General features: G+C 55.8%; 1 protein-coding gene across 2 annotated transcripts in view; it reads left to right on the top strand.

The window, feature by feature from the left end:
• Positions 1-2,609: 2,609 nt before the first annotated feature.
• Positions 2,610-24,964, top strand: part of Colec11 (collectin subfamily member 11) — a 30,134-nt gene continuing 7,779 nt past the window's right edge. The window contains exons 1-3 of one of the 2 annotated variants that reach the window (XM_077792114.1): positions 2,610-2,694; positions 7,774-7,927; positions 15,963-16,034. In XM_077792114.1, the coding sequence (XP_077648240.1) occupies positions 7,795-7,927; positions 15,963-16,034 (205 nt within the window). In that variant the 5' untranslated portion in view covers positions 2,610-2,694; positions 7,774-7,794. Of the gene's footprint in view, positions 2,695-6,515; positions 6,584-7,773; positions 7,928-15,962; positions 16,035-24,964 lie in introns of those variants that run through there. The other variant, XM_077792115.1, reaches the window with a different exon arrangement.

Below are 24,964 nucleotides of genomic sequence, written 5' to 3' on the forward strand. Positions count from 1 at the left end.
ACCGCAACTTTCATTAGAAAACACGCCACCAAGAAGTCTGGAAGATAAGCAATGGCATTTGTGAATTTCTCATGTATGCCTTAGGAAGCTTATTTTTCTTTTTGGCTTCAGATCTGTTTCTGGAGGCTCCTGCGAGCCTCAGAGATGACCTGGGAGGGCGAGAGGCCTGAGGACCACCCCCCAGGGAGCCCTGGTGTAAGTTCAGGTCCACAGCTGCCCTGTGAGAGAGGAAGCTATGCTGGGCAGTTCTCCATGTCCCTTTGTGTTGTGGGTGTGCTCTCGACCAGAGGGTTAAGTGGTGTTTCTTCAAGACAGGTCCACCAGCAAGCACCCTTCCCTCCCGTCGGGGTGGGTGTGTTGATTTTCAGTTCTGGCTGTGCTGCAGCAGGCGCGTGCAGGCCAGTGTGGCAGTTCAGGGCACACAGGCAAGGGGGGCAGGCACCGAGCAATTCCGGCTGCAGCCATTGCTGGAGCAATTCTGTGCTCCCTTGAATGCTGACAGCCATCTATGAGGCAGGTGTGGTTCTCAAAGTGTGGTCCTGGTTCTTGTGAACTTGATAGAGCAGAAAATGCTTGGATCCCACTACTTAAGGCATGGTACCCCACCATCTGCCCTAACAAGTCTCTGGGTGATTCTGTCACTGGCTGCAGTTTGAGAAGCTCTGATGATGCCCTGACTTCCACGTGGTCAGTGGACACTGGCTTCCAAGTGGTCAGCAAAGCAATCTGATTTTAAGTCAGTTAGACTCCCTAGGAATCTGATGGTGTCCTCTAAGGCAGGGTGCACCCCCCCCCCAGGCAATCCATGACAAGCAGTGTGATCCAGATTCTGGCGTTGGATAGAAGCTAGGACAAAGAGTGCTGTAACCTGCCTCAGACGCAGAGTTTTAGCTGGCTCTCATCCATTTGCTAACATTGGAGTCTTCAGTGCCTTCTCATTGCTTCGCAAGAACAAAGGTCTGAAACGTGTTGGCAGCGATGCGTGTGCCCTGGGACCTGCTGGCTGCTGGACATTGGCAGTGTGGGCTGGGAGGGAGAGGGTGCTTAGGACAGGACCAGATGAGCAAGTCCTGCATGAGGAGGCCTCACTGCTGCCTTGCACTTCAGGGAACTCTGGAGAAACTCTGGATGAGGACCCGAGGTGGCCGCGGTTAATGTCCTTAGGGACAAAGTGTCTCAGAGATATGGGAACACGTCTGGCGTGACCCTCCGTGAAAGTTCCCATCCAGAGACAAAGTGGTTTTCATGTGACTTATGCTCTCTGACCTCTTGGTTATCTGTGAGAAATGTAAATACTGGATGTGACCAATCTTCCCCTGGCCCCTGGAGCAGAACAGTCTGTGGGGTCAGAGCTCATGTGCAAAAGAGTGCTTCCCGTGGCGTGATGCTCTCCAGAGGCCGAGTGGAGCGGGCAGGACATGGAAGTGGCGGGTGACTTCCTGGTACTAGTGTGAATACAGTGTGAACATGGTTTATCATCTTAAGTGGTCTGATTTACAACCTATGCAAAAGAGGCAAATGGAATCACCATTTTTATTTTTGTAACAGGGTATTTCTCAGGTTATTGGCATGTTTTGAAAGCCCTTTACCTTGCAGGACAATGTGAACAGACAGCTCTACAGCAGCTGTATGGGAGGGGTCCAGGAAGGAGGGACAGGGAGGCTGGCTTGGCAGCAGTGGCCTGCCCATTTCTGCTAACTGGTCTTGGGCGAGGTCTCTGATTCCTGACCTCTAACATGGGGCTGGTGATGAGACTTGGTTCAGTGGTTGCAAGTGGTCTTAACCAGCACCTGGCGGCAGAGCCTGGGGGTCCTGCTGTCCTCACCGTTGGTGTTCTGAGGGAGCAGAGGGGGTGCTGCCTGGTGTTGAGGTGTGAATGTGTCCAGCCCTTGGGTCATTGCACACTGTGGCCCTGAGACGTCCACAAGACTTTGTTCTTGCATTCACTGCTTTTAAATGCAACTTAAGTGGCAATTTGGGTCTCACTGCCGGCCAGCTCTCCATGGCAGTGGTGAGTGCCTCCTGCGTTTTGCAGTGAAGTCCCATGTGGGAAACAGGACAGGAGAGGCTGAGCTGCGATTACTTCTGGCTGATGTGCTGCCAGGTGCTGGTCTCCACTCTTTCTTCTTCACACTTAGGAACTTTTCCACAGTGTGGCTCATTAACAGCCACAAAGCAAAAAGAGGCTGGGCGCCGGGGCCACGCTCACAATCCCTGCAGCTCGGGAGGTTGAGGCAGGGGGATGCGAGTTCCAGACCAGTCTAGGCAACTTAGCAAGGTCCTGTCTCAAAATAAAAAGGGCAGGGAATGTGGCTCAGTGGTAAAGCACCCTGGATTCAGTCCCAAGCACCACAAAACAAAAATAAAACAATAACAAAGAAAAAAGAAAACACAAAAGAATTCCACAAGAGGCAGGAGGGTGTTGGAGGCTGGGGCCATCTCCAGGCCCCGTGGTGCCGGCATTCCCACACTCAGGCACCATCCTGCAGCAGCGGATGGTCTCAGACAGGAAGCTTTTGCAGATAAGGCTGCAGCCATCCAGCTGGACTGCTGGGCCGTCCGGCAGCCAGGCAGGGTCCCCTCCGAGTGTTGGACTGGGGCCGGCCCTTGTAAAGAGCAGCCATGAGGCTTTGCGGCACAGTGTCCTCCTAGGCCAGCAGTGCTCAGGACAGCCTCCTCGCCTAGTGTGCCCAGGTAGGAGACACTGCCGACGGCCGGGGGGTTACTTGGGCACTGAGACATGGATGCGGGGACAAGGTTCCATGTGGGGCTGGAGATGGAGTTGGGCTGCGAGGAAGGTGGGATCTGGATTCAGGCAGAGACTGGGTTCAGTCATTCCTGGTGGGAACTTCATGGAGACTTTGATGACAGGAGTCAAGTCCTGGGGATCACCAGATGGGGTCACTAGTTATGTAAAACTCAACCTGCAGCCGGGGAGCCTGGTGCCTTCTCTTTTCAAACCACCGGGTCGTAACTGGCCACAGACCTCATCTGCCATTGTGAGAGTGTTGAGTGCAGTGGCCCTCCCTGGGGACCTGCTGTCTGCCTCACCCTCGGTAGTAAGGCAGAGCTGGGACTGGAGGAGGCCACCGTCAGGGAGGGACAGTCCTTCCCAGTGGGTCATCTCTTACCGGCAGGAGTCCTCTTGTCTCTGGAATCTGGAAAAGAGCTCCAGAGCGTGGCCCTGCTGCCTGACACCAGCCCTGAGGAACCGGGGTCTTGCTGGAGCCGCGGAGAAGGGGCACCTCCACGTCCAACAGCAATGCTTGAAGCCACTGCATGTGATAGGGGACTGTGGTGCTGGGCCGAGCAGCGTCCTGGACCATCTCTGATTTTGAGAAGGGACCAGGCCCATAATCTGCTTAAATCCAGGGAGACAAGAGGGAAGGGGCCTCTTCCTGCAGTGGTGGTGGTGAGGAGGGAAGAACCGTGTCCTGGCTGGAAATTGCTGTAAACCCCGGGGAGGGCACTGCAGGAAGCCAGCGTGGGCAGCTCAGTCTGCCAGTCAAACCAGCCGCCCCTCGTGCTTCAGGTGTGGCTCCTGGTGGGCATTTGCAGTGTCTGGGACGCCCTGGGTCCTGCTGGAGGTATTTAGCGAGTGTGATTGGCAGCTCGAGTCACGCTTTCCCCTTCCTTCTTCTGTCCCTGTGTGAAGTGCCCTCTCCCTGCAGAGCTGATCTCGTGGATGGCGCCTTAGAGACCTGGGCCTGGCTGGGAGATAAGGATGTTGTTCTTAAAGAGATCCTGCGCCTGCTGCCGCTTTCAGTTCATAAACCAAATTCCTCTTACGAGCAGCTGCACAGTCAGAGTGCTGGGGCGTGGGGCTCCTGGGGGGTGGGGCCTCCACCCTGTGCCTACGGGCCCTGGTTCATAGCTGGAGCCAGAGTCTGGGAGCGACTGGAGGGCAGGCCTGTGCCTCTTCCTGTCCCCAGGGAAAGGCCCGCGGAAAGCAGGCCCCAAGCACATGCGTGGGCAGGGGGCTGCTGAGCGGGGTTGTACCAGCAGGCCCAGAGTGGCTCACTCTGGCCTCTGCCTTGCCCTGGTCACCTCCTTTCTTGGGTGATAGCATCAGCCCATCCTTCTAGAAGTCACCGTAGGACCTGTACAGCAAGAGCGGTGACCGTTGCTAAACGCCCTGCTGTCTCTGGGCAGAACTGTTTCTGACCAGACAGGAAACCTTGGGGTAGCTGAGGAACCTCGAACACTCAGCATGGTTTACACCCAGCAAACACCAGGAAGGACCAAGGGCCGGGCGTGTGGAACGTGCTGCAAGGGTCAACATTGTTTTCAGTAGACGGAATCAAAATACTTGCTGTCCAGTTGGTGGCCAAGTGCGTAGGGTCAAGAGCGCTGTCAAGAGCAGGCCTGGCTGCACACTATGGCCCCTTGTTACCCAAACTCCTAGGAATTTCAGAACACTGACAGCAGAGCACTCACCCACATGTGGCAGCCATGGCCCCACACAGGTGGACCGTGTAGCCAGCGACCGACCCTGGGCATTCTGTGTGGACGTTAGATGTGGTGAAGACTCTGGGAGCTGGGCAAGGTGGCCACACACTTGTCGTCCCAGCAACTCAGGAGGCTGAGGCAGGGATTTCAAGTTCAAGTCTAGCCTCGGCAACTTAGTAAGGCCTTGTCTCAGAAAATGAAGAGGGCAGCCGAGTGTGGGGGTGACGCCTGTATTCCCAGAGGCTCTGGAGCCTGAGGCAGGAGGATCGTAAGCTCAAAGCCAGCCTCAGTAACTTAGCAAAGTCCTGTCTCAAAGTAAACATGAAAAGGGCTGGGGATGTGGCTCAATGGTTGAGTGACCCTGGGTCAACCCCTGGCACAAAACAACACAAAACAAAACAAAACAAAACAAAAAAACAATAAACACCCCCCGGAAAAAAAAACCAAACCAAAACCAACCAAACAGTGGTCAGCAGCAGAACAGGCTGGCCTCAGAGCACCCTGCACCAAGCCTTTGGCACGGGGCCTGGTCCGTGGAAGTGCTCCCCAAGCGATGGCTCTCCATAGCACAGAGACAGGTGTGCAAGGGCAGGAAGCCGGACTCCCGGCAGAGAGGCCTGAACAGCACCTCTGCCCACACCAGGGCAACACACGCACCCAGGAAAGTCTCCTGTCCACCCTGCCTCTGGTAGTGCGCTCATCACACAGGAGCACACAGCTCTGTCCTCAGAGTCACTGCAGAGGACAGAGCTGGGCAGCATCCGTCAGGTCGGAGAAAACAACTGCCATGCTCCTCAGAGACTATTCACCATTTCCAGGTGCAGGTGAGGAAGCATGGTCCGAAAGACTCAGCAATGTCCCAGAATCACACGCGAATAAGTGCTGAGGGCACTTATTAGGCATCACCTCTGTTATTCCCCCAGAGAGCCAAGGGCTTCTCATTTCCATTTTAAGATGAGAAAGCCAGCTCACAAGAGGCATGCTGTGTGCCCAAGGTACTGGTAAGTGGTGCAGCTGCTTCTGTGGCTGCCCATTAAACACCATGCCATCTGGTCACCAAAGCCCCAAGTGGTGGCTCTGTGAGCTGCACAGGACTTCCTTCGGGATCAGGCAGATGTGAATGGCATGTCTGCTCTGGGGTACTCGGGGTGAGCTCAGGCTGCAGCCGCGTCCCTCTGCCCCCCCACGCCCACCCCATCCCAGCCCCCATCTGTGACCCGTACTCTCTGCATTACTGTGACCAGACGGTCAGTAAGCAGCAGCTTCCTGCAGAGTGGGTGAACTGCAGAGTGGAGCGGAAAGGTTGGACACGAGAAGACTGCCAATGTGGCAGTGCCTCACGGAACCCAACTGGCCATCCAGGCAAATATATTCAGGAAAGTAAGCCTGTGTAGCAGTGCTGTTCACTGCTAGGGAACCAGGGGCTAGAGTTCAGGCGGTCAGTCGCTCTGGGGGCTGCGGCGGGGAGGAGCGCACCCTGACTTCACGGTTGGCCCTGGGTGGGCTCAGGTCCTTCCCTTTACCGCTCATCCTGTCCCTGTGTGCCGACCAGGCAGGATGGCAGGGAACCCACACGATGCCTCCAAGGTGTCAGACCAGGCTGGGCAAGGGGTGCAGAGGCTCATGGCATTAGTTGTGTGCGGAGTTCAGATTTTGCATCATAAAACATTACAAACTGACCAAGGAGTGTCACGGGGAGATGCTGGGTGGGCCAGAGCTCTCGTTGGAACTGCGGCTGCTCAGAAGGACCAAGCGGCTGCTCTCCCTCGCCAGTGTACCTCCCTCTCTCCCATTCCTGATTTTGGATTTACATCTTTTGCAGTCGGCCTGGCCCAAGTGTTTTTCTCTCAGGGAAAGCAGAAGGCCAGTTCCCTCTGTGATTCCTTGTGATTGGACACTTGACCGAGGGGTGGGTGCCTTGTGAGTTAGCCTCTGGCCTTCCCCTGCATGTGTGCACAGAGGACCCACGGCCAGCGAGGGGCCCAGTGGCCCAGAGGGCAGGGCCTGGGGACATGCTGGCCTGTAGAGTCAGTGGCTGTGACTCTGAGCTGTGAAGTGTCTCACTCCCCTGGCACCCTGGACCCGCAGAGGGCAGGCCGCGTTCCCCCGGCCTCAGGGCTCCAGGAAGGCGGAGGTGAGTGCATGGATCTTGGCACAGCCCTGGGAATGCTGCCCTTGCCCTCACTTTTGTCTCACCCTCCCTCTTCCCCCTGGGCCCACCCTGACTGTTCCTTAGCATGAGGAAGGCGTAGGGGGCATGTGACATTTCCCTTCATGGTGGTGACATCAGAAGGCCATCTTCACATGGCCTTTCCTTGTCATCGCTCGTGGGGAGGAGAGAGTTGGAGGGCAGCCCTTCCTGTTCCCGTCACAGCCGCTCCCGCGTGCCCGGACCCCCTCCTTGCCCTCGCCTTCCCTCTGACGCCTCTCATCTGTCCTCTGTCTTCCAACCGAGTGAGTGAAGCTGGCTGCTCTGGCTGCATCCTGCCGGGTTGGCTTTCACACGTTGTTGGATGATCGATGGACCCAGTGGTCAGGTGCGGGCAGTGTCAGCAGGTGGCCTTTCAGGATGGACATGTTGGTGCTGTGGAGCTCCCTCCCTCCCCCGGCCCCCCTGTTGGTCCTCCCTGGGCTCCCCCACTCCTTCCCTCCTGCCTCGACCGCTGGCCTTCATTGCTGCCCCCTCTCCTGTTCCTGCGTCTCTCCTCCTAGGGTCTGATGGTTTCCCTCTCTCAGGCTTTGAGGCCCCTCGTGATGAGGAACGGGGTGGGGGGCAATGAGCCCCACCCTTCCCAGGACAGCCCATGAGACCACTCGTGACTGCGTCCCCTAAATTCCCAGGGTGGGCTCCTTCTCCTGACCAGCCTCTCTGGAGGAGGCCACGTCTAGTGAGCCTCCTGTCCTTGTCTCCTGGCGGACAGGGGACGTGGGGCCTGGGCTCCTGTCTGTGAATGGAACCATTAGCATTGGTGCTTGGGCCGTTCCCTCTGGACAGTTCTGCCCAGCTCTGTGGGGGGCCTCCGTCTGTGCCACCTGTCCTCTGTGCCCGAGTCTTTTCTGAGGATCACATGGGGTCCTGGGGCAGGCCTTGTGCTGGGCAGCTCATCCCAGCGGTGACTGTGGACACGCTCAGCCTTCACAGGCTCAGGGCAGGAGGACTGCGAGTGTCCTGCCTGACTGGGGCTTGAGGCCAGCTCGTGGCCCAGCCAGTAAGCGAGCTCCAGATCCTGGAGGGGAAGGACAGGGTTGGCTGGTCGAGGCCCGCTTTGCTCAGTCACCCCCGCGCTCTGGAGTCCCTCACTGTTTGTGCCTTCCTTCCGTCAGGTCAATGTCCTGCCTGTGCTCATGATGAAGAGGGACCTGGCTCTTGCGGGCACGCTGACTGGCCTGGCATTCCTGTTGCTGCTGCCACCTGGATGTCCTCAGCAGACGGTGGATGACGCCTGCTCTGTGCAGATTCTCGTCCCAGGCCTCAAAGGTAACAGCTGGCCGGGCGCGGTGGCGCACGCCTGTAATCCTAGCAGCTCAGGAGGCTGAGGCAGGAGCATTGCAAGTTCAAAGCCAACCCCAGCAAAAGCGAGGCACTAAGCAACTCAGTGAGACCCTGTCTGTAAAGAAAAGACAAACTAGGGCTGGGATGTGGCTCGGTGGCCCAGTGTCCCTGAGTTCAATTCCCGGTACCAAAAAAGAAAAAAAAGGGAACAACTGGTCCTGTGTCTGGGGCTCTGGCCCCACAGTGGCCTCCAGGTGGCTCAGGGACCCTGAGCGTCTGTCTTACAGCAGAAACCCTGAGCCTGACTCCGGTTCCAGGGACAGCCAGGCATGGCTTCCCCCGTGTCACCCAGGTTGGGTCACGGGGTGTCGGATCTCCTTCAGCAGAGGAATGGTGGGACTCTGGGGTCAGCAGTCTGTGTGCAGCTCAGCCTTCCCCTGGGATCCCCGGGTCGGGGCACCGGCTTGGACTCAGCCCTGGAGGATCTCATTGGTCTTTTGGACAAACGAGGGAGCCGGAGGCGCAGACGCAGTTCTGAGCCAGGCGCTTTAGAAGCCAGCCTCGGTGGTGGCCTGTGCTCCTTCCCTTGGCCTTGCGGACCTGGGGTGGCGCTCAGCACGAACCGTCCTGCCCCAGGTCCCACAGTGAGCTCCCACTCTGCCTCCGGACGGTTCTTCCTTTTAAAAATGAGAACTTTCTTTGTTGCTCTCTGTGACTTGCTTCCAGCTAGAGATGGCTCTGCAGGCCAGGCCTGGGGCGAGCCACAGCCTGAGGAAGGTCCTCGAGGCACCAGCTCTCTGGCCTTCCAGTGGAATTTCCACTTGGGAACGTCTTGGGCCAGAGACCCCGGAGCCGTGTGGGGTGGGAGGAGCTGCAGGCGCAGCTGCCTGAGTGCCCAGTGGAGCCAGCAGAACAGGGTCAAGCGGGCCACGTGAGCTGCCCTCCTGAGTGAGGGGCGCGGTGCTGGGCCCTGGCCTGGGAGGAGAGGGCAGTCACAGCCACTTTCCACACCCCAGATCCAGTTTTGCCTCCTGCTCCTCCCTACACGGGCAGCCTGGGCTGTGGGCCCTGGAGCCAGCCTCTGCCTGGGCTGCTCTTTGTGTTGAGCTGTTAAGGTGGATCCTTGTAGCCTGGAGCTGCCAGACCCCTGTGAGGACGCCCGGCCAGGATGATCCCAGGCCTCTGCGCCTTGCACCAGGTCAGGCTGTGGTGGCCAGTGTGCCGTGCTGTCCTGGTGCCCTCTCTAGGGCCTTCAGGACATCACCGCTGATCCCAGGCCTGGAAGCCAGCAGCTAGGCTCTGCCCAGGCAGCCGTCTTGGGGTTCTCCAATAACCAGCTGCTGCAGGGGTCCCTGAGCCGCCTGGAGGCCGAGTTCTGGGAACTGGTTTTGAGCCCTGACTTTGAGGGCGTGTGAATGGATCTGTGAGTGGAAACTTCAAGTTTAAGTTGGGAGACGTGACTGTGGAGGTCATGTCCCCATCCACCATGTGGGACTCCAGAGTGTCTGTTGTGTCCTCAGGACAGTGGGCATGGGCTCCAGGATCCTTCCAGTGGTTTTCTGTTCTGTCATGAGGAACTGTCACCTGTCTGGCTGTCCCTTCTCGTAAGTGCAGGTGGGGAAGAAGGCTGCTGGGGGAGACGGCCCACATGCACCTCACGCACGCTGCAGGGTGACAGGCCGCCTCTCCTCCCTGGCCGGGCCTCTCCAGCCGTGGGATCCCAGCCTCCCTTCTGCAGGGTTTGTGGTGAGGGTTCCTGTGCGTGGCCGTGGCAGGACTCCATGCCCCCCACAGGGTAGACAGTCGGCAGTCGGATCTCACTGCAGTTTGTTTCCCGCCTCCTAACGCGCGGCTCCACCTGGACCAAGTCTCTGGTAACAGACCAAGGGGGCAGGTAGGAGGACGCTTTAGCGGGTCCTGACAGTTACAGGGAGGTGCGGTGCAGCTAAGGCTGGACAGGAGAGCAGAGTGTGAAATACCGTGGTCCCTAATTTCTTTTAAAACATAAAGACATATGCCACTGTTGAGGAAAGCCGGAAGGAAGCACGCTGAGCCGTCACCTCGGCGTGGTTCTGAGCCTGCAAGCCCCCTGCATGCAGCAGCCCTGGCTCTGCACGCACAGGAAGGCAGCATCAGCACCGGGTCTTCCAGTTGGGATGCACTTCTCGGGGCAGTTCTGAGCCAGGTGCTTTAGAAGCCAGCCTTGGTGGTGGCCTGTGCTCCTTCCCTTGGCCTTGTGGACATGGGTGGCGCTCGGCATGGACCGTCCTGGACAGGTGGCCAGCCAGGTCTTTCCTCTCTTCCTGGCCAGCTCCTGGGCAGAGTGGCACCTCCTCCATCATGGTTTGTCTGCACTTGAACCCAGTGTGGGGTCAGTGATGAGCTGGCCAAGCTGTCAGGCCCCGTGCTGCTGGTGGGGTCGGCAAACCCGTCCCTCTGCAGCCTGTCGACTTACTGAGCGCCACAGTGGGTGGGTAGGTTCTGAGCAGGGTCCTACCAGTGCTCAGACCCGGATCCTGCCCTGAAGGGCTGCTTATCGGGCGGGTGGAGAGACTTGCTCCTGGGTGGCCAAGCGTGTGGAATGTGCAAGCCGCGTGCGCTGTAGCCCACCCTCTGCATCCGGGGTGTAAATCCTCGCTTCCTGAGACCAACCCTGTCATCTGTCAAGGCCAAGGGGATGTGCACTGCAGGAATGTTGTGACACAGCTACTCAGGCCCTTGGAAACCTGACCCTCTGACAGTGGACGTGGCCAGGAGTGCTCTGTGATACTGGGTGTGCTGGCTAAAGCAGAATCAAAGACTTCCATGGTTGCGGTGTTTCAATGGGGCGGCAGGGAGAGTGTAGAGGGAAGCAAGTTCCAGGTTTCCAAGCCATAAAAGCTCAGGGTTCATGTAAGTTTTTGTGAACCATGTGCAGACAGACTGGCATCAGGAGAGAAGGCCCTGGCCTGGAGACAGCACCCTCCTGGTCCTCACGCACAGGGGCGGGGGGCGGGGGTTACCCCCCCAGCCCGGGATGGCCCACGATATGCTCAGCACACGTCAGCAAGTGGGCGAATGCCACTCTTCTCTGGGTGTCTTACCTGGACCAGGACTCACAGGCCCTGTGGAGAGTGATGCTCACATACACAGCGCCAGGAGAGGAGGGAGAAGTGGCCTCCAGCCCCAGCCCCTCTGTGCTGAGCCCTGTGCTGTGTGGGTTTCCTGTTCCTAGACAGGGATGCAGTGACCAGAGGGCCCAGCCCCTGCTGCCCGGCTTCTAGATGGTAGCTTGCAACTGTCCAGGGAGGTGAGAGGTCTCCCTGCATCACGTGTCCCGTGAAGATCAGCAAGTCAGAGGGGAGCAGGGGAGGGACGGTGGAGCCTGACGGTGTTTGTCAGAACTGATGAGTCAGAAATCATGGTGGTCCATGAAGGGAGACTATTTAAACACAGTACAGCTCTTGCTTTTAAGGGGAAATAGGAACACGGTGGCCGCTGGTTCATGAGACGGAATTTACTGAGAATCTTGCAGGGCTTGGCTCAGGGCTGGAGAGAAGAGCAGGGCCTCTCTGTGGAGGAAGGTGCCTGTCTGTGAGACGCGGCGCGTGCCCTCCTGGCCTTGGGCTCCCGGGACTTTGCAGGTCCACCTGTGGTTGTCGGATCTTCTCAGCACATACACCAGGCGGCCCCTTGACTGTGTTCAACAAAATGCATCTGTTGATAGTCCACTGTGTCTGCATTTAGAGAGAGACGGACTTTCCCTAATGGTTAAAGACCTCGCTGTAGGTGGGGAAACATGTATTTAAAAAATTTTTATTTTAAAACTTTTTAACATTGGTGCATAATAATCATACCTAACAGTGAGGTTCTTGTTACGTATGGGAAAATGTGGATACGTATCAGGGAGACTGCTGCTCAGAAGTGACAAAGGGCAGGGTTGTTCTTACAGGTTTTATCAGATTAATTACAAATTAATTGACAGTAATCTCTCAAAACGAGGGCGGCCAAGCTAGCTGGGTCCTGCCGGACTCTTGCCTTGCTGGCCTAGGCAGTGGCTCTGAGGCCATGCCTCTCCTGCTCGTGACCCTCGCAGACGGGCTGGTTCAGGGTTAGGAGCCATGTATTGACCAGGAACGTCCGGGCCCTCCTCGGCTGGCAGCAACTATGTATCTAAGTATCTCATGTTGTGGATCTTTCTAGTGCAAAAAAGGCCCAAGTGCAATGTGGGCAAACCTTCGTAGGACGTGCAGGAGGCCAGGTCAGGTGGAACCCTGCCCCTTTTTCCCGTTTCTCCGAGAGGAGACACATCAGTGGTGGAGCAGGAGCGGGGAGTTGAAACTCTGACCCCCCTGGCAGAGATGAGCCTTGTCCTTAGAGCTCTGCATGGTAACTTGGTCCCCCTACGTGGTGTCTAAGAGGACCCGTATCTGTACAAAATGCTACACCACATTCCTGCGTGAAAGAGGAGACGTTGAAACCCTGGAGCACTTCGGAGGGTGGGAGCTGCTTGATCTTGGTCAGCGTGGTTCTCAATTGCAGGCCACCCTGGGCTCTTCTGCCTATTTCCGGTTGTCCGTGCGGCAGGTCACTGCTGGGTGGAAACTCAGTGCTAGCCTAGGTCCTGTCGCCGTCCTTTACGGGGTGCTGTTTTGAAACAGTGCTGCGTCGGTTCAAATGCTTCTGTGTGCACTTATGACACTACTGTGGGTCACACGTAAACCCATTTACTCGTCCATCGCCTGGGCACCGGCTCCCTGAGTCCCGTGTCCCTTCAGCCTGCAGCACTGTCCTTAGGAGTTTAGGGAGGTACGGGCGGCTAACCACATTGTGGTTTTGCTCTCTAATTAGTGGTAGGCTGATGGTGGAGATGAGCCAAGGCCCTGGGGGAGCCTGTCACACACGGCACAGCGCCCTGCTCGTCCCTCCAGTTGGGGGCCTCTGTTGGGTCTGCTTCTGGGCCGTGAGCCCCACTGTGGTGGGTGTGTTTTTCATGAGCTCTGCTTGGACATCTCGGGTGAGCGCAGGCCTGGGAGCGGACGGCCGGGTCTGAGAGGCTGCAGAGCCCCCCACTGCGTCTCCCTGACTCTGGGTCAAGCCGCAGTGTGTGAGGGAAGCCTACCAGTCCTGACACGGTGCCGTCCACTTGTTTATTTATTTGTATGTGGTGCTGAGGATCAAACCCAGTGCCTCACACATGCTAGGCAAGCGCTCTGCCTCCGAGCCCCAGCCCCAGCCCAGTGCCACTCATTTTTAAGGTGTTTCTTACATGTTGGTTGGAAACTATAGTCTGTGTATTTTCTGCTTAATTTTAAAACATCAAAGACTTTTTTTTTTTTTTTTGGAGCTGGGAATTGAACCCAGGGCTCTGTGGTGGGAGTCAGGAGCTTTGCCACCGGCTACATTCTAACCCAATCACAGTCTTTTTGTCGGTAGTTTTTAACACCGACCATTTTTTAAAAACAGTCAGTTTTTCTGGCAATAAAAAGAAGAAAGATACTGTAACTGTCAGATTTCGGTGTGGATGAAAAGACATCTGCCCATCAGAAATAAGTGCCTACAGGTGACATAAGTGACCCAGTTGTCCTCAGAGGGGTATTGAGACTGGCAGCACGTGGGCTGGGCAGTGAGGAGCTGGTCTAGAGTCGTGCACCGCTCTGTGCTTGCCCGTGGCTGGCTCCAAGCTGCAGAGGTGGAAATGCCATGTGAGCCGGGTCCACATTAGAGCAGGGGCTTCCTGGTCAGCCAGGAGATGTGGGGTACACCGTCACGGAGCTTTCAGCCCAGTGGAGAGCAGGGGCAAGGCTGTGGCACAGGCCATGCAAGCACCCACCCTCGTCCAGTCTGATCGTCTCTGCTGGACTTCTGCCATGGTGCACTGCCCTGCTGTGTGGGTGACCATGCTATCCCAGTCCTTGTGTGTACATCTCAGGTCTGGCTGCTGCTCCAGCCTCTCCCTCCAGCCTCCTGGCTCCCCTGACCAGCTGCAGTGCCCTGTCCCTCTCCTCAGAATGCCTCTCTTGCTCTGCTTGGCCACGTCCAGCTTGTTCAGCAGCTTCACCTTAAAGCATCTCTCAGAGAGGCGGTCGGTGTCCTGGCCCACACATGTCCCTGTGTTGATGCTGTGGCTCCTTCTCTGTTTGCGGGGTGGCTAGCGAGCGCTCCTGTCAGTCTGCTTCTCATTCGCACGCTCACAGGCCCGAAGAGCTTTCCTCTTGGGTAGCTTTCAGACCTTGGGTAGTGACAGACATTCTGCCTGCCACCTGCGATGTCTGGGTGACCCCCCATGCGGGTCTCAGGGGGCCTTTTCCTCATGTTCCATCATGTCCTTCCTTCATGTTGGAAGTCGCAGTCACTAGGCCTTCAAATGTCCACTGGCTCCTTCTGTCCTCCTGTAGGGTGGACATTAGCATTTATTAGATTTTCCCTCAATTCTCAACTTGGCTCAAATGAACACCAGCGAAGCTTCCCGGTGGCTTATCTCAGTGCTGCGCAGTCGAGTCCTTCGCGTGCTCTCTGCCTCGTGGCGAGGTCCTCATCGCTGGCCCTTCAGGCTGCCTCGGGGGCTTCTTCTCCAAGGGCACTCCCTGCACAGGACTCGGGCGCTCCCTTCCCTACTGACTCCTGTGGTGGGACGCTGCTCCTCTGCTGTCTTGGCCAGGCGCTGGGCACTGGCGCACAGGGGAGTCTGTCGCCCACTGCGCCCTTGCTGGCTGGTCCTCCTCCGGCGCCGGGCAGATGTCCACGCTGTGCGCACCCTGGTGGTTGACATCTCTTGCTGGGTTGTCAAGGTTTCTCTGAGAACTGCTGCTGGTGCATTTCTTTCTTTTTAAAAAGGTAAGAGAGAATTTGAGAATTATCCAGAGACTGAGGGCCGTGCATGAATGGGGCCAGGTGCCAAACCTACAATAGGCCAGGGGCTTTCAGCAGGTAGCCAGTGCCTGTTGCTGTAGGCCAGGGCGACCTTGGGAGGTCTCAGGTCTGTCTCTCCTTCTTGATGTCTCTCACTTTGCTTTTCTTCTTGTTTAATTAAATTTAAAATGAATGTCCCCTCGGTTAGGCCAGGTGGTCAGTTTTGGGATTTCATTGGGGGGTCGATAATCTCAGTTAAGCCTTTCACCAAGTCAGAGGGTGTGTGGGGAATCACAGAGGAGTAGTGTACTTGAATGGTGGCTTGCACTGTGCAGAAGTGTGCACACACACATGCACACTCTCTCTCTGTTCCTAGCAGCACTGGTGGAACAGGTAAGGAGATGAGGTCACAAAAAAGCTGTACATTTGCAACAGGGTCCCAGCACCCTGGGAGAGAGAGAGGTCAGGCTGACAGGTCAGAGAAGCCGCGGGAGGGCCAGGTGAGAGGTGGAGCCTGGTGTGTTGATGAGCCAGAGGTAGGGAAGAAGTCTGAGGTCTGGACATGGTTGGTGACTAAAGTCAGCTCTGTGTGCCTTTCGAGAAGGGAAAGACGTAATATGGTTTTTGTCTTAGGCAGATGATCTTGGTGAGGGTGAGATTGGGAGGGGAGTCCCTGTCTTCCGTGGCCCCAGCCCCTCTGTGCACCTCCCTGTCCCTGTCTGGCAGGCGTCTCCTCTAGTTGCTCACATCTGTCTCCTTACTGGTGTCTGAACCCTGGAATGGGATGGCCGTGCCCCCTGGCCCAGGAGTCCACCCCACTCAGTAGTGTGTGTGACATGGGGCTCGTGCTCAGGGAGAAGAGGTGGTGTCCAGCGCATCCCATGGCCCAGTGGCTTCCCGGGGCCCTGTGGGGCAGTGAGCGGCTTCCTCTCTTCTCCTTGGTGTTAGGATGGGGCCCCCCAGGGATGAACTGGGAGTCAGTTCAGAGGGAACGTCTGAGGGGCATCTGAAGGGTGGACAGAGTCATCTAGGATGGTAGCGCAAGGCCTAGAGCCTCGGGGACAGATGGGGGCACTGAGACTTGGGGAGGGTGGGCGGGGTGGAGAGGGGCACAGCAAGTGCACACGTCCACACAGCACCTGGGGTCCCGGCCAGATCAGTTGCTAAACAGATGTGACTTCTTCCACAGGGGACGTGGGAGAGAAGGGAGACAAAGGCGCCCCGGGAAGGCCTGGAAGAGTCGGCCCGACGGGAGAAAAAGGTACCTGCAGTCCCCGGCCCTGTTGGGGGGAGGGAGGTGGGTGATGAAGAGGAGGGAGACCTCATGTCGCAGACTGCTGGGGAGCAGCGAGGGAGGCCCTCTGCAAGTAGTGCAGCTGGCTAGCGGGACAGACCTGGGGCTTCAAAGGGTGCCTCTGGAGTCGGCTTCCCTGGCAGATGGCAGAACTCTGCTTGCCTCGTGGGAGTGAGCTGAGGCCAGGTCACGCGAGAGGCAACGATCCTGTGAGTGGAGGAGCTAGAACAACCGTGTGGCAGAGCTGGATGGCTGTGCAGAGGGGCTGGGTGTGCGTGGGAAGGCACATGTGAGCAGGAGGCACATGTGAGCAGGAGGCGGGAATGCAGTGCGGGATCTCGGGCGGCTCTGATTTGGCTCTTTTCTCCTGAGGAGTGCCTTGGGGACCGTTCTGCGTGTGGGTGCCCGGGGCTCCTCAGCCAGGCAGTGAGGTGTGCGTGGATTTGTTTGATCTCCGTGGGCTCCCAAGTTCCTGGATCTGCTGCTGGAGAGCTCCGAGTGGGTTTCACTGAATGTGTTGAGGTAGCACGAGGACAAATCCTCGCCGTGCACCTGTGGCATCAGAGGTGCGCTGGGGGTTCTGGTAGATGTGCTGAACCGCCCCTTTGTCAGTGTCTGGCCTGAGGTGCTCTAGTGAGTTGGAAAGGAGCAAAAGCCGACACGGAACTGCCTAACAAACTTTAGAAGGCATAGAGGACGCTAGAAACCAATGAACCAGAATATTAGTAGATAACTTTGAGTTTTAGGATTATGGACATTCACATTTTCTTCTTCACATTTTCCATATTTCCAACAATGTTTATGTTCTGCAGTTGTGGAATTACTTTTATTATTAATTTTTGTAGTACTGGGATAGAATCCAGGGCTTCACACCTGCTAGGCAAGTGCTCTACCATTGAGCTCTAGCCTGTGACCATCTTTTTTATTTTTTGCAGTACCGGGGACGGATCGCAGAGGCACTCTACCACTATAGAGCTATATTCCCTGTACGGTTTACTATTTGTTTTGACAGGGGCTCGCTAAGTCATGGGGTCTGGCTTCAAACTTGTGACCCTGCTCCTCAGCCTTCTCAGTAGCTGGGCCACCAGGTGTGCACACCATGCTCCCCCATGTACGTGTATTTAAAAGGTAGCTGGACAGGGGCCCTGAATGTTGATGATCAGGCTCACCTGGAGGGCCACGTGCTGGGCTGGAACCTTCTGGTCTCCCAAAACATCAGGCGCCTGCCCCTCTGCCCCACACTCTGCTTGCTCATGGCCACATGCTGCACCGCGGATCGTCCATGCCCAGAGCAAACTGAGATCTGTGAGTGGCAGGAGCACTGCAGCCCAGCACCAAAGCCTGAGGTGAGCCACGCTCAGAGAGGCTGGGTTGCTGGTGGCTTCGCTTTTTCTCCCTCTGTGGATGGAAACATGACCTCAGGGATTCCAGGAGGGGTCATAGATCCAGCCCTGCATCACTCAGAGAACTAGTCCCGAGAGATGAGGCTGCAGGGGCAGCTGCTGGATCACGCAGAGCACGGCAGAGCACGGCAGAGCACGGCAGAGCACGGCAGAGCAAGGCAGAGCACGGCAGAGCAAGGCAGAGCACGGCAGAGCAAGGCAGAGCAAGGCAGAGCAAGGCAGAGCAAGGCAGAGCACGGCAGAGCAAGGCAGAGCAAGGCAGAGCAAGGCAGAGCACGGCAGAGCAAGGCAGAGCAAGGCAGAGCAAGGCAGAGCACGGCAGAGCACGGCAGAGCAAGGCAGAGCACGGCAGAGCAAGGCAGAGCACGGCAGAGCAAGGCAGAGCACGGCAGAGCAAGGCAGAGCACGGCAGAGCAAGGCAGAGCACGGCAGAGCAAGGCAGAGCACGGCAGAGCAAGGCAGAGCACGGAGCTCAGGTCCCTGCTCCTGGAAGCACACCAGGTCTCTGCAGTACCTCGCCTCCCCCTCAGGCAGGTGGAGAGCCCAGCCTCCCCATCAGACAGATTGCTTTAGCATCTTGTAGCTTTTTGTGTTTCCATGTGAATTTTAGGGTTGCTTTTTCTCTTTCTGTGAAACATGTCATTGGAATTTCGATAGGGGTGCCCTGAATCTGAAGATTGCTTGGGGCAGTTTGGACACTTTGAGAATATGAATTCTGGGCTGGGGATGTGGCTCAAGCGGTAGTGCGCTCGCCTGGCATGCGTGCGGTCCAGATTCGATCCTCAGCACCACATACCAACAAAGATGTTGTGTCCGCCAAGAACTAAAAAAAAAATAAGTATTAAAAATTCTCTCTCTCTCTCTCTCCTCTCTCACTCTCTGTTTAAAAAAAAAAAAAGAGAATATGAATTCTTCCGATTCACGAACACAGGATTCCTTTCGTTCATTGGTGTTCTCTTCCTTTCGTCAGAGTCTCATGGTTCTCGTTTTTCAGTATCCAGATCTGTCACTTCCTTCGTTGAATTCATTTCTAAGTTCCTCCTTCCTCTCGTTGCTACTGAAATGACATTGCTTCCTGAATTTGCTTTTTGGATAGTTTGTCATTAGCTTATAGAAATAATAATGACTTTCATATTTTGACTTTTTATCTTTCAACTTTACTGAATTTGTTTATTGGAGTGCCTTTTAGGTGGGGTCTTAGGGTTTTCTACCTACGAGACTGTGCCATCTGCAAACGGAGCCAACTTTACTTATTTCCAATTTGGAAGCTTCTAATTTTCTTTTTCTTCCTAATTGCTCTGGCCAGGACCTAGAGTGCTTATGTTGAATAGATGTGGCAACCAAAGGCACCCTTGTCTTGTTCTTAATCTTAGAGAAAAACCTTCAGCTTTTCATCCTTGAGTTTGGTATTAACTGTGGCCAGGCTCCTGGACTGTTTGTTTGTTTTTTTATTTTTGCTGTATAAAATTTTACCAGTTATGCCTCTGGCCATCCTGAGTCTTCTGTGAGCCATTATTCGCACCAGTCCCGTTTCCCAGTTAAAATGTTCAGTTTCTCATTGGCAGAAAGAGGATTCTTCCTTCAGTCTTTAGTCACTGACAGATGTTTCCCTGTAGTTGTGGCCAATGTCATTTTTTTCTTGATGGCTACTTATACTGGTGATACTCCTTTTGAAATGGTTGGGGGACTAGTGACCCATGAGTTTTGCTAGTTTGGGAGAACATGTGGGGGTCCTTCGGATGTTTCCAGAGTGTCGTTTCCCCCCCGCTCTCCAGGCTCCGCTGCGCCCCTGGTGCTGTGGCCTCTGGGCCTGGCTCGGTAGCTCCAGGGCTGCCCTCTGGAGGGCTTGGTTATGAGGAGAGGGCCAGTGGAGTGCCTGCTGAGCTCTCCAGGGCACGGCAGGGGCGTCCTCGAGACCAACAGGGAGGGCCAGGGCTGGCTCCCGGCTGAAGGACCGCTCTAGCCTTCGCAGGCTCGTGGCCTGGGACCTGGGAAGGAGACCAGGAGTTTTTAGAGGCTCCACGAGGGGTTGAAGCAGCCTTCCCCTAGGAACCTCTGCTGGACTCCTGCTTCACCTCGGATCCTGTTGGGCCACAAGTGCAGGTCCTGGGCCACCAGGCAGTGGACTCTCCCAGCTCTGTCTAGATGCAGTTTCCGAGTGGACACAGCAACAAGCACCGGCTCCTCGTGGTGGCCCCGAGGCTGCCTCTCTCCAGCCCCTGGTGTGTGTCTAACCGCTGTAACACGACTGTACTACGGCCAAGCTCTGCCTTCAGCTCCGTCCAGTCCCTTTTGTGTTCAGGTCTGCGTGGCCTTGAGTCCTGGGAGGTTCCGCAGCCTCCCTTGCCCTCTGCCCTCAGGTATGTCCTCTGGCTGGTGGCCTCCCCTCCCTGGGTCCTCAGGCACGTTCTCCTGAGAGTCCCTCCCCTGCTCTCTCTCACGGAAGGGTGGACCCTTCGCTTGGGCCCCGCAGCAGGCACTTTTCTGGAAGCCCAGGGACCAGATGACCTCTGGTCTCCGTCCTGACACTGGTGCCACCTCTCTCTGCAGGCCCTGTGCCACCTCCCTTTTCAGGCAGCCTTGGTGGGCAGGGCCGAGGATCAGGCCCTGCTGCTCTCCCCGGGCCTGGGAGGCTTCCATGCCCGCTGTGGAATGCAGGTGGCCACTCGCAGTGTGTGCCAGGCACCAGGCGCAGGTGGCATTGTGGACGGCATTGTGGGGTGGGCCCTGCTGAGTTCTCTGGCTCCATCTCTCGGGGACGTCCCAGGTCTGCTCCACTTCTTCCTGGGACCAGAGCTGCGTCTGCAGTGTGGACTTGACTCTTTCCTACCCCTTTAAAAATTCTTTGGCCAGGTGAGGTGGTGCAGGCCTGTAGTCTCAGTGGCTTGGGAGGCTGAGGCAGGAGGATCGAGATTTCAAAGCCAGCCTCAGTAACTTAGCAAGGCCCTAAGCAACTCAGTGAGACTCTATCTCTCAATAAACTACAAAAAAGGGCTGGGGATGTAGCTCAGTGGTTAAGCACCCCTGGGTTCAATCCCTGGTACCCACCCCCTCCAAAAAAAAATAGAATTCTCTGCTGAGGATCAGGAGCCCTGTGTCTTTACTCTGTGCAGGACCCTGCAGCGGGCTGGCTCTTGGAGTACCCAGTGCTAGTGGCCTAGACCACGCTCCAGCCCTAGGGCCCAGCCAGTGCACTCACCTCGCCCCCTTGAGAGGGCACTGTGCAGCCTCAGGCCCACGTGGCGTGTCCTGCCGAGTGCCTCCTGGACCCTCGATGGCCTTCAGTGCTCTCTTGCTTCTCGGTCTGCTCCACGGGGAACCCTCTCTGCTACCTCTCTACCTGCACATCTCCCTGGGTACTGTTTCTGCTCTGGTAGAATACGAGAAATTACACTTCAACCAAAGTAGAACATTTTGGACAGAAAAAATCGTCACAGTGTATATATTTTTTATGTAACAGACATTACATATATATGATCAAGTTATTTAAATGGTAGTGGGGTGATCTAAAAGGTGGCTTTGAATTCTCTAGTGTGAGTGTGAGACACAGATAAGTGTGTCAGTGATTTTTAAACCTGTTTTGAAAAAGCAGTGGAAGGTGATTGTAGCTTGAAACAGCTGGAGGGGCGCTGCTGCAGAGGAGGGGGCTGGGGCTGCTCGCCCCCTGGGCCCTCGCACTGCCTGGATTGGCCTTCCACCTTAGGGCTCGGCAGGTCACACATGGAACACTCCCCCATCTGACATGAGATCCATCTGAGAAACACGTCAACTGCCTGAGACCCTCAGCTGCCCCTGGCTTGGAGGTGGGGGCACCTCTCCTGTGGCGCCAGGAGGTGGGCCAGTTAGTGACCAGTGCCCTTCAGTGGACACCATGTCTGCTGCTCAGTGAGCACCACCGGTGGGGGTACCTCATACGCATTCCTTTATGTGTCTGATGCCTCTGCAGCCTATAGGTCCCTGGGGACAGATGCACTTTGTTGCTTTCAACTCTGGGTCTCAGGGCTCAGTGCGGGACTGGCATTTAGAGGGCACTCGGTTGTTTGCAGTAGATCTTGAGGCTGGTGCAGTGGTGCACACCTGTGTTCCCAGCTGCTTGGGTGGCTGAGGCAGGAGGATCTCTTGAGCCCACGAGTTAGAAACCAGCCTAAGCAACATAGTGAAACCCCTTCTAAAAGAATAAAATAAATAAAATAAAGCTATCTCAAGAAGAAATCATCTCTGAAAGTCTTCAACATCCGTGGTTATTCCGGCATCACCGAGAGTCCCAGGTCTGCGTGCCTGACGTGGCCCCAGGTGAGGGAGCTGCCCCACCTGCGTCCAGGGAGCAGTCTGTGTTCTGAGGCTTCTGGTCGCCTTGTTGGGCTGTGTTCTCTGCTGCTACAAAGAGGGGGCTCTGCTCTGGCTTCGGGAGGACACCAAGCTGCTGCGTCGCACACCAGAGGTCACGTCAACAACAGGCCTGGGTGCTGCTTCTGTGGGGCTGGGCTGCCCACAGGGAGGGGCCAGGGTCTGGAAATCTCAGCTCACCAGAGGCAAGCTGTGCCCAGCTGGGCCTGGCCTGCCGAGAGGCTGCCTGGAACCGCTGCCCTGCCGCGTGGCAGCCCCTGCTGGGGAGGAAGTGCTGCTGGTGCCTGCCTTTCTGAACTAAGAGCCAGGCAGGGCAGGACTCCTGCTGTCCTTCGCTCTCCACCGAGACAAGAACAACCCAGTTTCCAGCCTCAGGCAGTATGGAAAGGTAGATGGCTTTGCTGACGTGACCTCTGGTGTGTGTCACCTCAGTTTCTTGGTGCCTAGTTCCCAGACCCGTGATGTGGCAAGAGCCGAGTGGCAGCCTTGTTCCTTTGTCACGGAGCTGGGACCCTCTCGATGTGCGGAAAAGGAGGAGGGCGGCCCACCCCAGCGAGGGGCCCTCTGTGCCGCACAGTACCCTTCATTAAAAATCGCAGAGGAAGCTGGATTCTGAGTGCTCTTTTTGCCCTATCTCCACTTCAAAGGACTGTGTGATACAGCTTCATTAAAATTAATAAGCACTGCCCACCCTGCTGTGAGCTGCTGCTGCCGCTCCGGGTACATGGGTCTCTGCTGGACAACTCTCAGGCATCCCTGCTTTTCTTTGTGGAGTGGGGTAGAGGACAGCACAGCACATACCCCCAGCGCTTGGGGCGCTGCCCCTCAGCTCAGAGGCATAGGCTCTTCGTGTGCTGGGTGCTGCCAGGGTGCAGTGGGAGAGCCGTGTCTGGGTCTTGCCAAAATCTGGCTGCCATCTGCAGCAGCCTGAAGACCTTCCTGGAGGCAGGAGGGTGGGGAGCTCTCTGTGGGGTCCACTCTCCTGGGCAACCACACCACCGCTCTGCTCGGGGTCAGCCCCCAAGGGGTGTTTTCCAGTAACACCCATCTGCTATAGAAGAGGTCCGGCTGCCACAGAGAGAGGAGTGTTGGCAAGCTCTGGGCTCTCACCGCCCTCACCCTCTCCTCTTCCTCAACACAACCACACCACAGGAAGTTCCTATCAGGTTCACAGCTCAGAGCAGCAGCAGGTCCCAGAACAGCCCAGGGGGAGGTGTAGGGTCAAACCAGCTCTGTGTTTGTGAGCTTTACAGCCTTGGATTGTGTAAGGATCAAGGGTAGGCCTCTGCACATGCATTGTGCTCTGCATGTGGTGTGTATGTGCACCATGCATGCATGTGTGTGGCATGTACTGCCATGCACGTATGTTTGTACAGACACACGTGTGTGTTTGCACAAATATGTGTCAGTATTTGTGTTGGTATGTGTGTGTTTATGTCCACATGTAAGTGCATATATAGTGTTTTATGTTCATGGATGCATAGACGCACACAGGTACCTGTATAGAGTATGTGAGGTGTCTATATATACAGTGTATGTGTATTTGTTTTTGCATGTATGTTTGTATGAATGCATAAATGTGCATAGCATGCCTGTGTGCACAAGTATGTTTGTGTGTATGTATGCATACATATGTACACATGTCTCTAAATACATGTTTGTGTATGTGTAATGGTGTGCATATATATGCACCCGTATATATGTCTGTGTATATTCACATAGCATATGTGTGTATAGACTGTCTATGTGCACACAGATAGTATATGTGTGTATGTCTGTGTCTATGTGTGCAAATGTATATTACATTTTTTTTGTATTTACACATATATGTACATATACATACACTCATGCATGCATGTGTTTATACATTTGTATTTGTGCATGTGCATGTATATGTGCATGCTTGCATGCAGATATGATTGTATATTTATCACATAAGGTTACATTTGTATAGGCATATTTGTATGGATGATGTGTATGTATGCCTGTATGTGTGTGTGTATGCCCACACAGAGTATGTGTGCACACATGCCCATATATGTGCAGTGTGTGTATGCACACAAGCACATACATGTCTAGCACACATGTGCATGTGGGAGAAGATGACATGTGCACACGATGCATGCTTATATGTGTATATCATGCATGCACATGTCTCTATGCATACATGTATGCCAAGTGTGCATGCACACATGGGTGTGCTTATATATGCAGTGTGCAGATATGTCTGTGTGTGGGTTTACAGTGTGTGCCTGTGTGTACTGTGTACATAGGTGTGTGCACATGTACATCCACATCCAGTGTGGGTGTCTGTGTGTGAGTATTGCCCAGTGAGGCCCTTGGCAGAGGCTTGGTGAGTGGCAGCTCTTCTCCATTGGTTAGATCAGAGCAGGACTGGGATGAGGTGGTAGCTGTTCATGGTCTGATAAGTCTGTCCACTCTCTGGTCCACCCTGCCCCCAAAGTCCTTCCTGTGAGTGTGACCAGGTCTTTTCCTGTCTGTAGGTCTAAGCTGTGGGTGTGAGGCAGAAGGAACCAGGAGGGCCAGGAGAAAGAGGGCTGCCCAGGGGCTGTCCCACTGCCTCTGCCCTGGGTCCTCAGCCATGGCTGGCACAGAAAGGCGGGTTCTGTGGGGCTTCTCAGTCCCTGGATTCCTGCTTTGGGGCTCTGGGAGGGCCTGTTTGTCTTCCCACAGTACTGGGTGACCACGAGTCTGCACTGGATGGTCTGCCCTAGTTTTCAAGGGCACAGTAGTTCCTGGACCTGCAGAGGGTGGTCTTGCTGGCCCTCTGTGTGGACCAGCAGGGAGATGGAGTCCTAGCTGAGGGTGGGGTTTGAAGCCCTGGAAATGGAGTCAAGCTGCCTGGGTCTGAGTGGAATCCATGACATTTGGTGCCCACCCTGTGCTCTGCACATGACATTCTGTATTCCTGATGTCCATAGTGACCCAAAGTGCTGCATACCATTAGACAGTGTTTACAGATGAGGAAACTGAGGGTCAAAGAGTGTCATCACTTGTCTAAGACTTTGTGGGTAGAGACCTGGCTTTGGATCTAGGTCTGTCTGCTTGCAGTGTCTGCACTTGGAACCACTGGGCATTAGTCTTGGCTAGCTTGCTGCGTGGCCAGTGTTGTCCTGCATACTCTGA

Source organism: Urocitellus parryii, chromosome 12 (assembly GCF_045843805.1).
Source record: "Urocitellus parryii isolate mUroPar1 chromosome 12, mUroPar1.hap1, whole genome shotgun sequence".
NCBI lineage: Eukaryota > Metazoa > Chordata > Mammalia > Rodentia > Sciuridae > Urocitellus > Urocitellus parryii.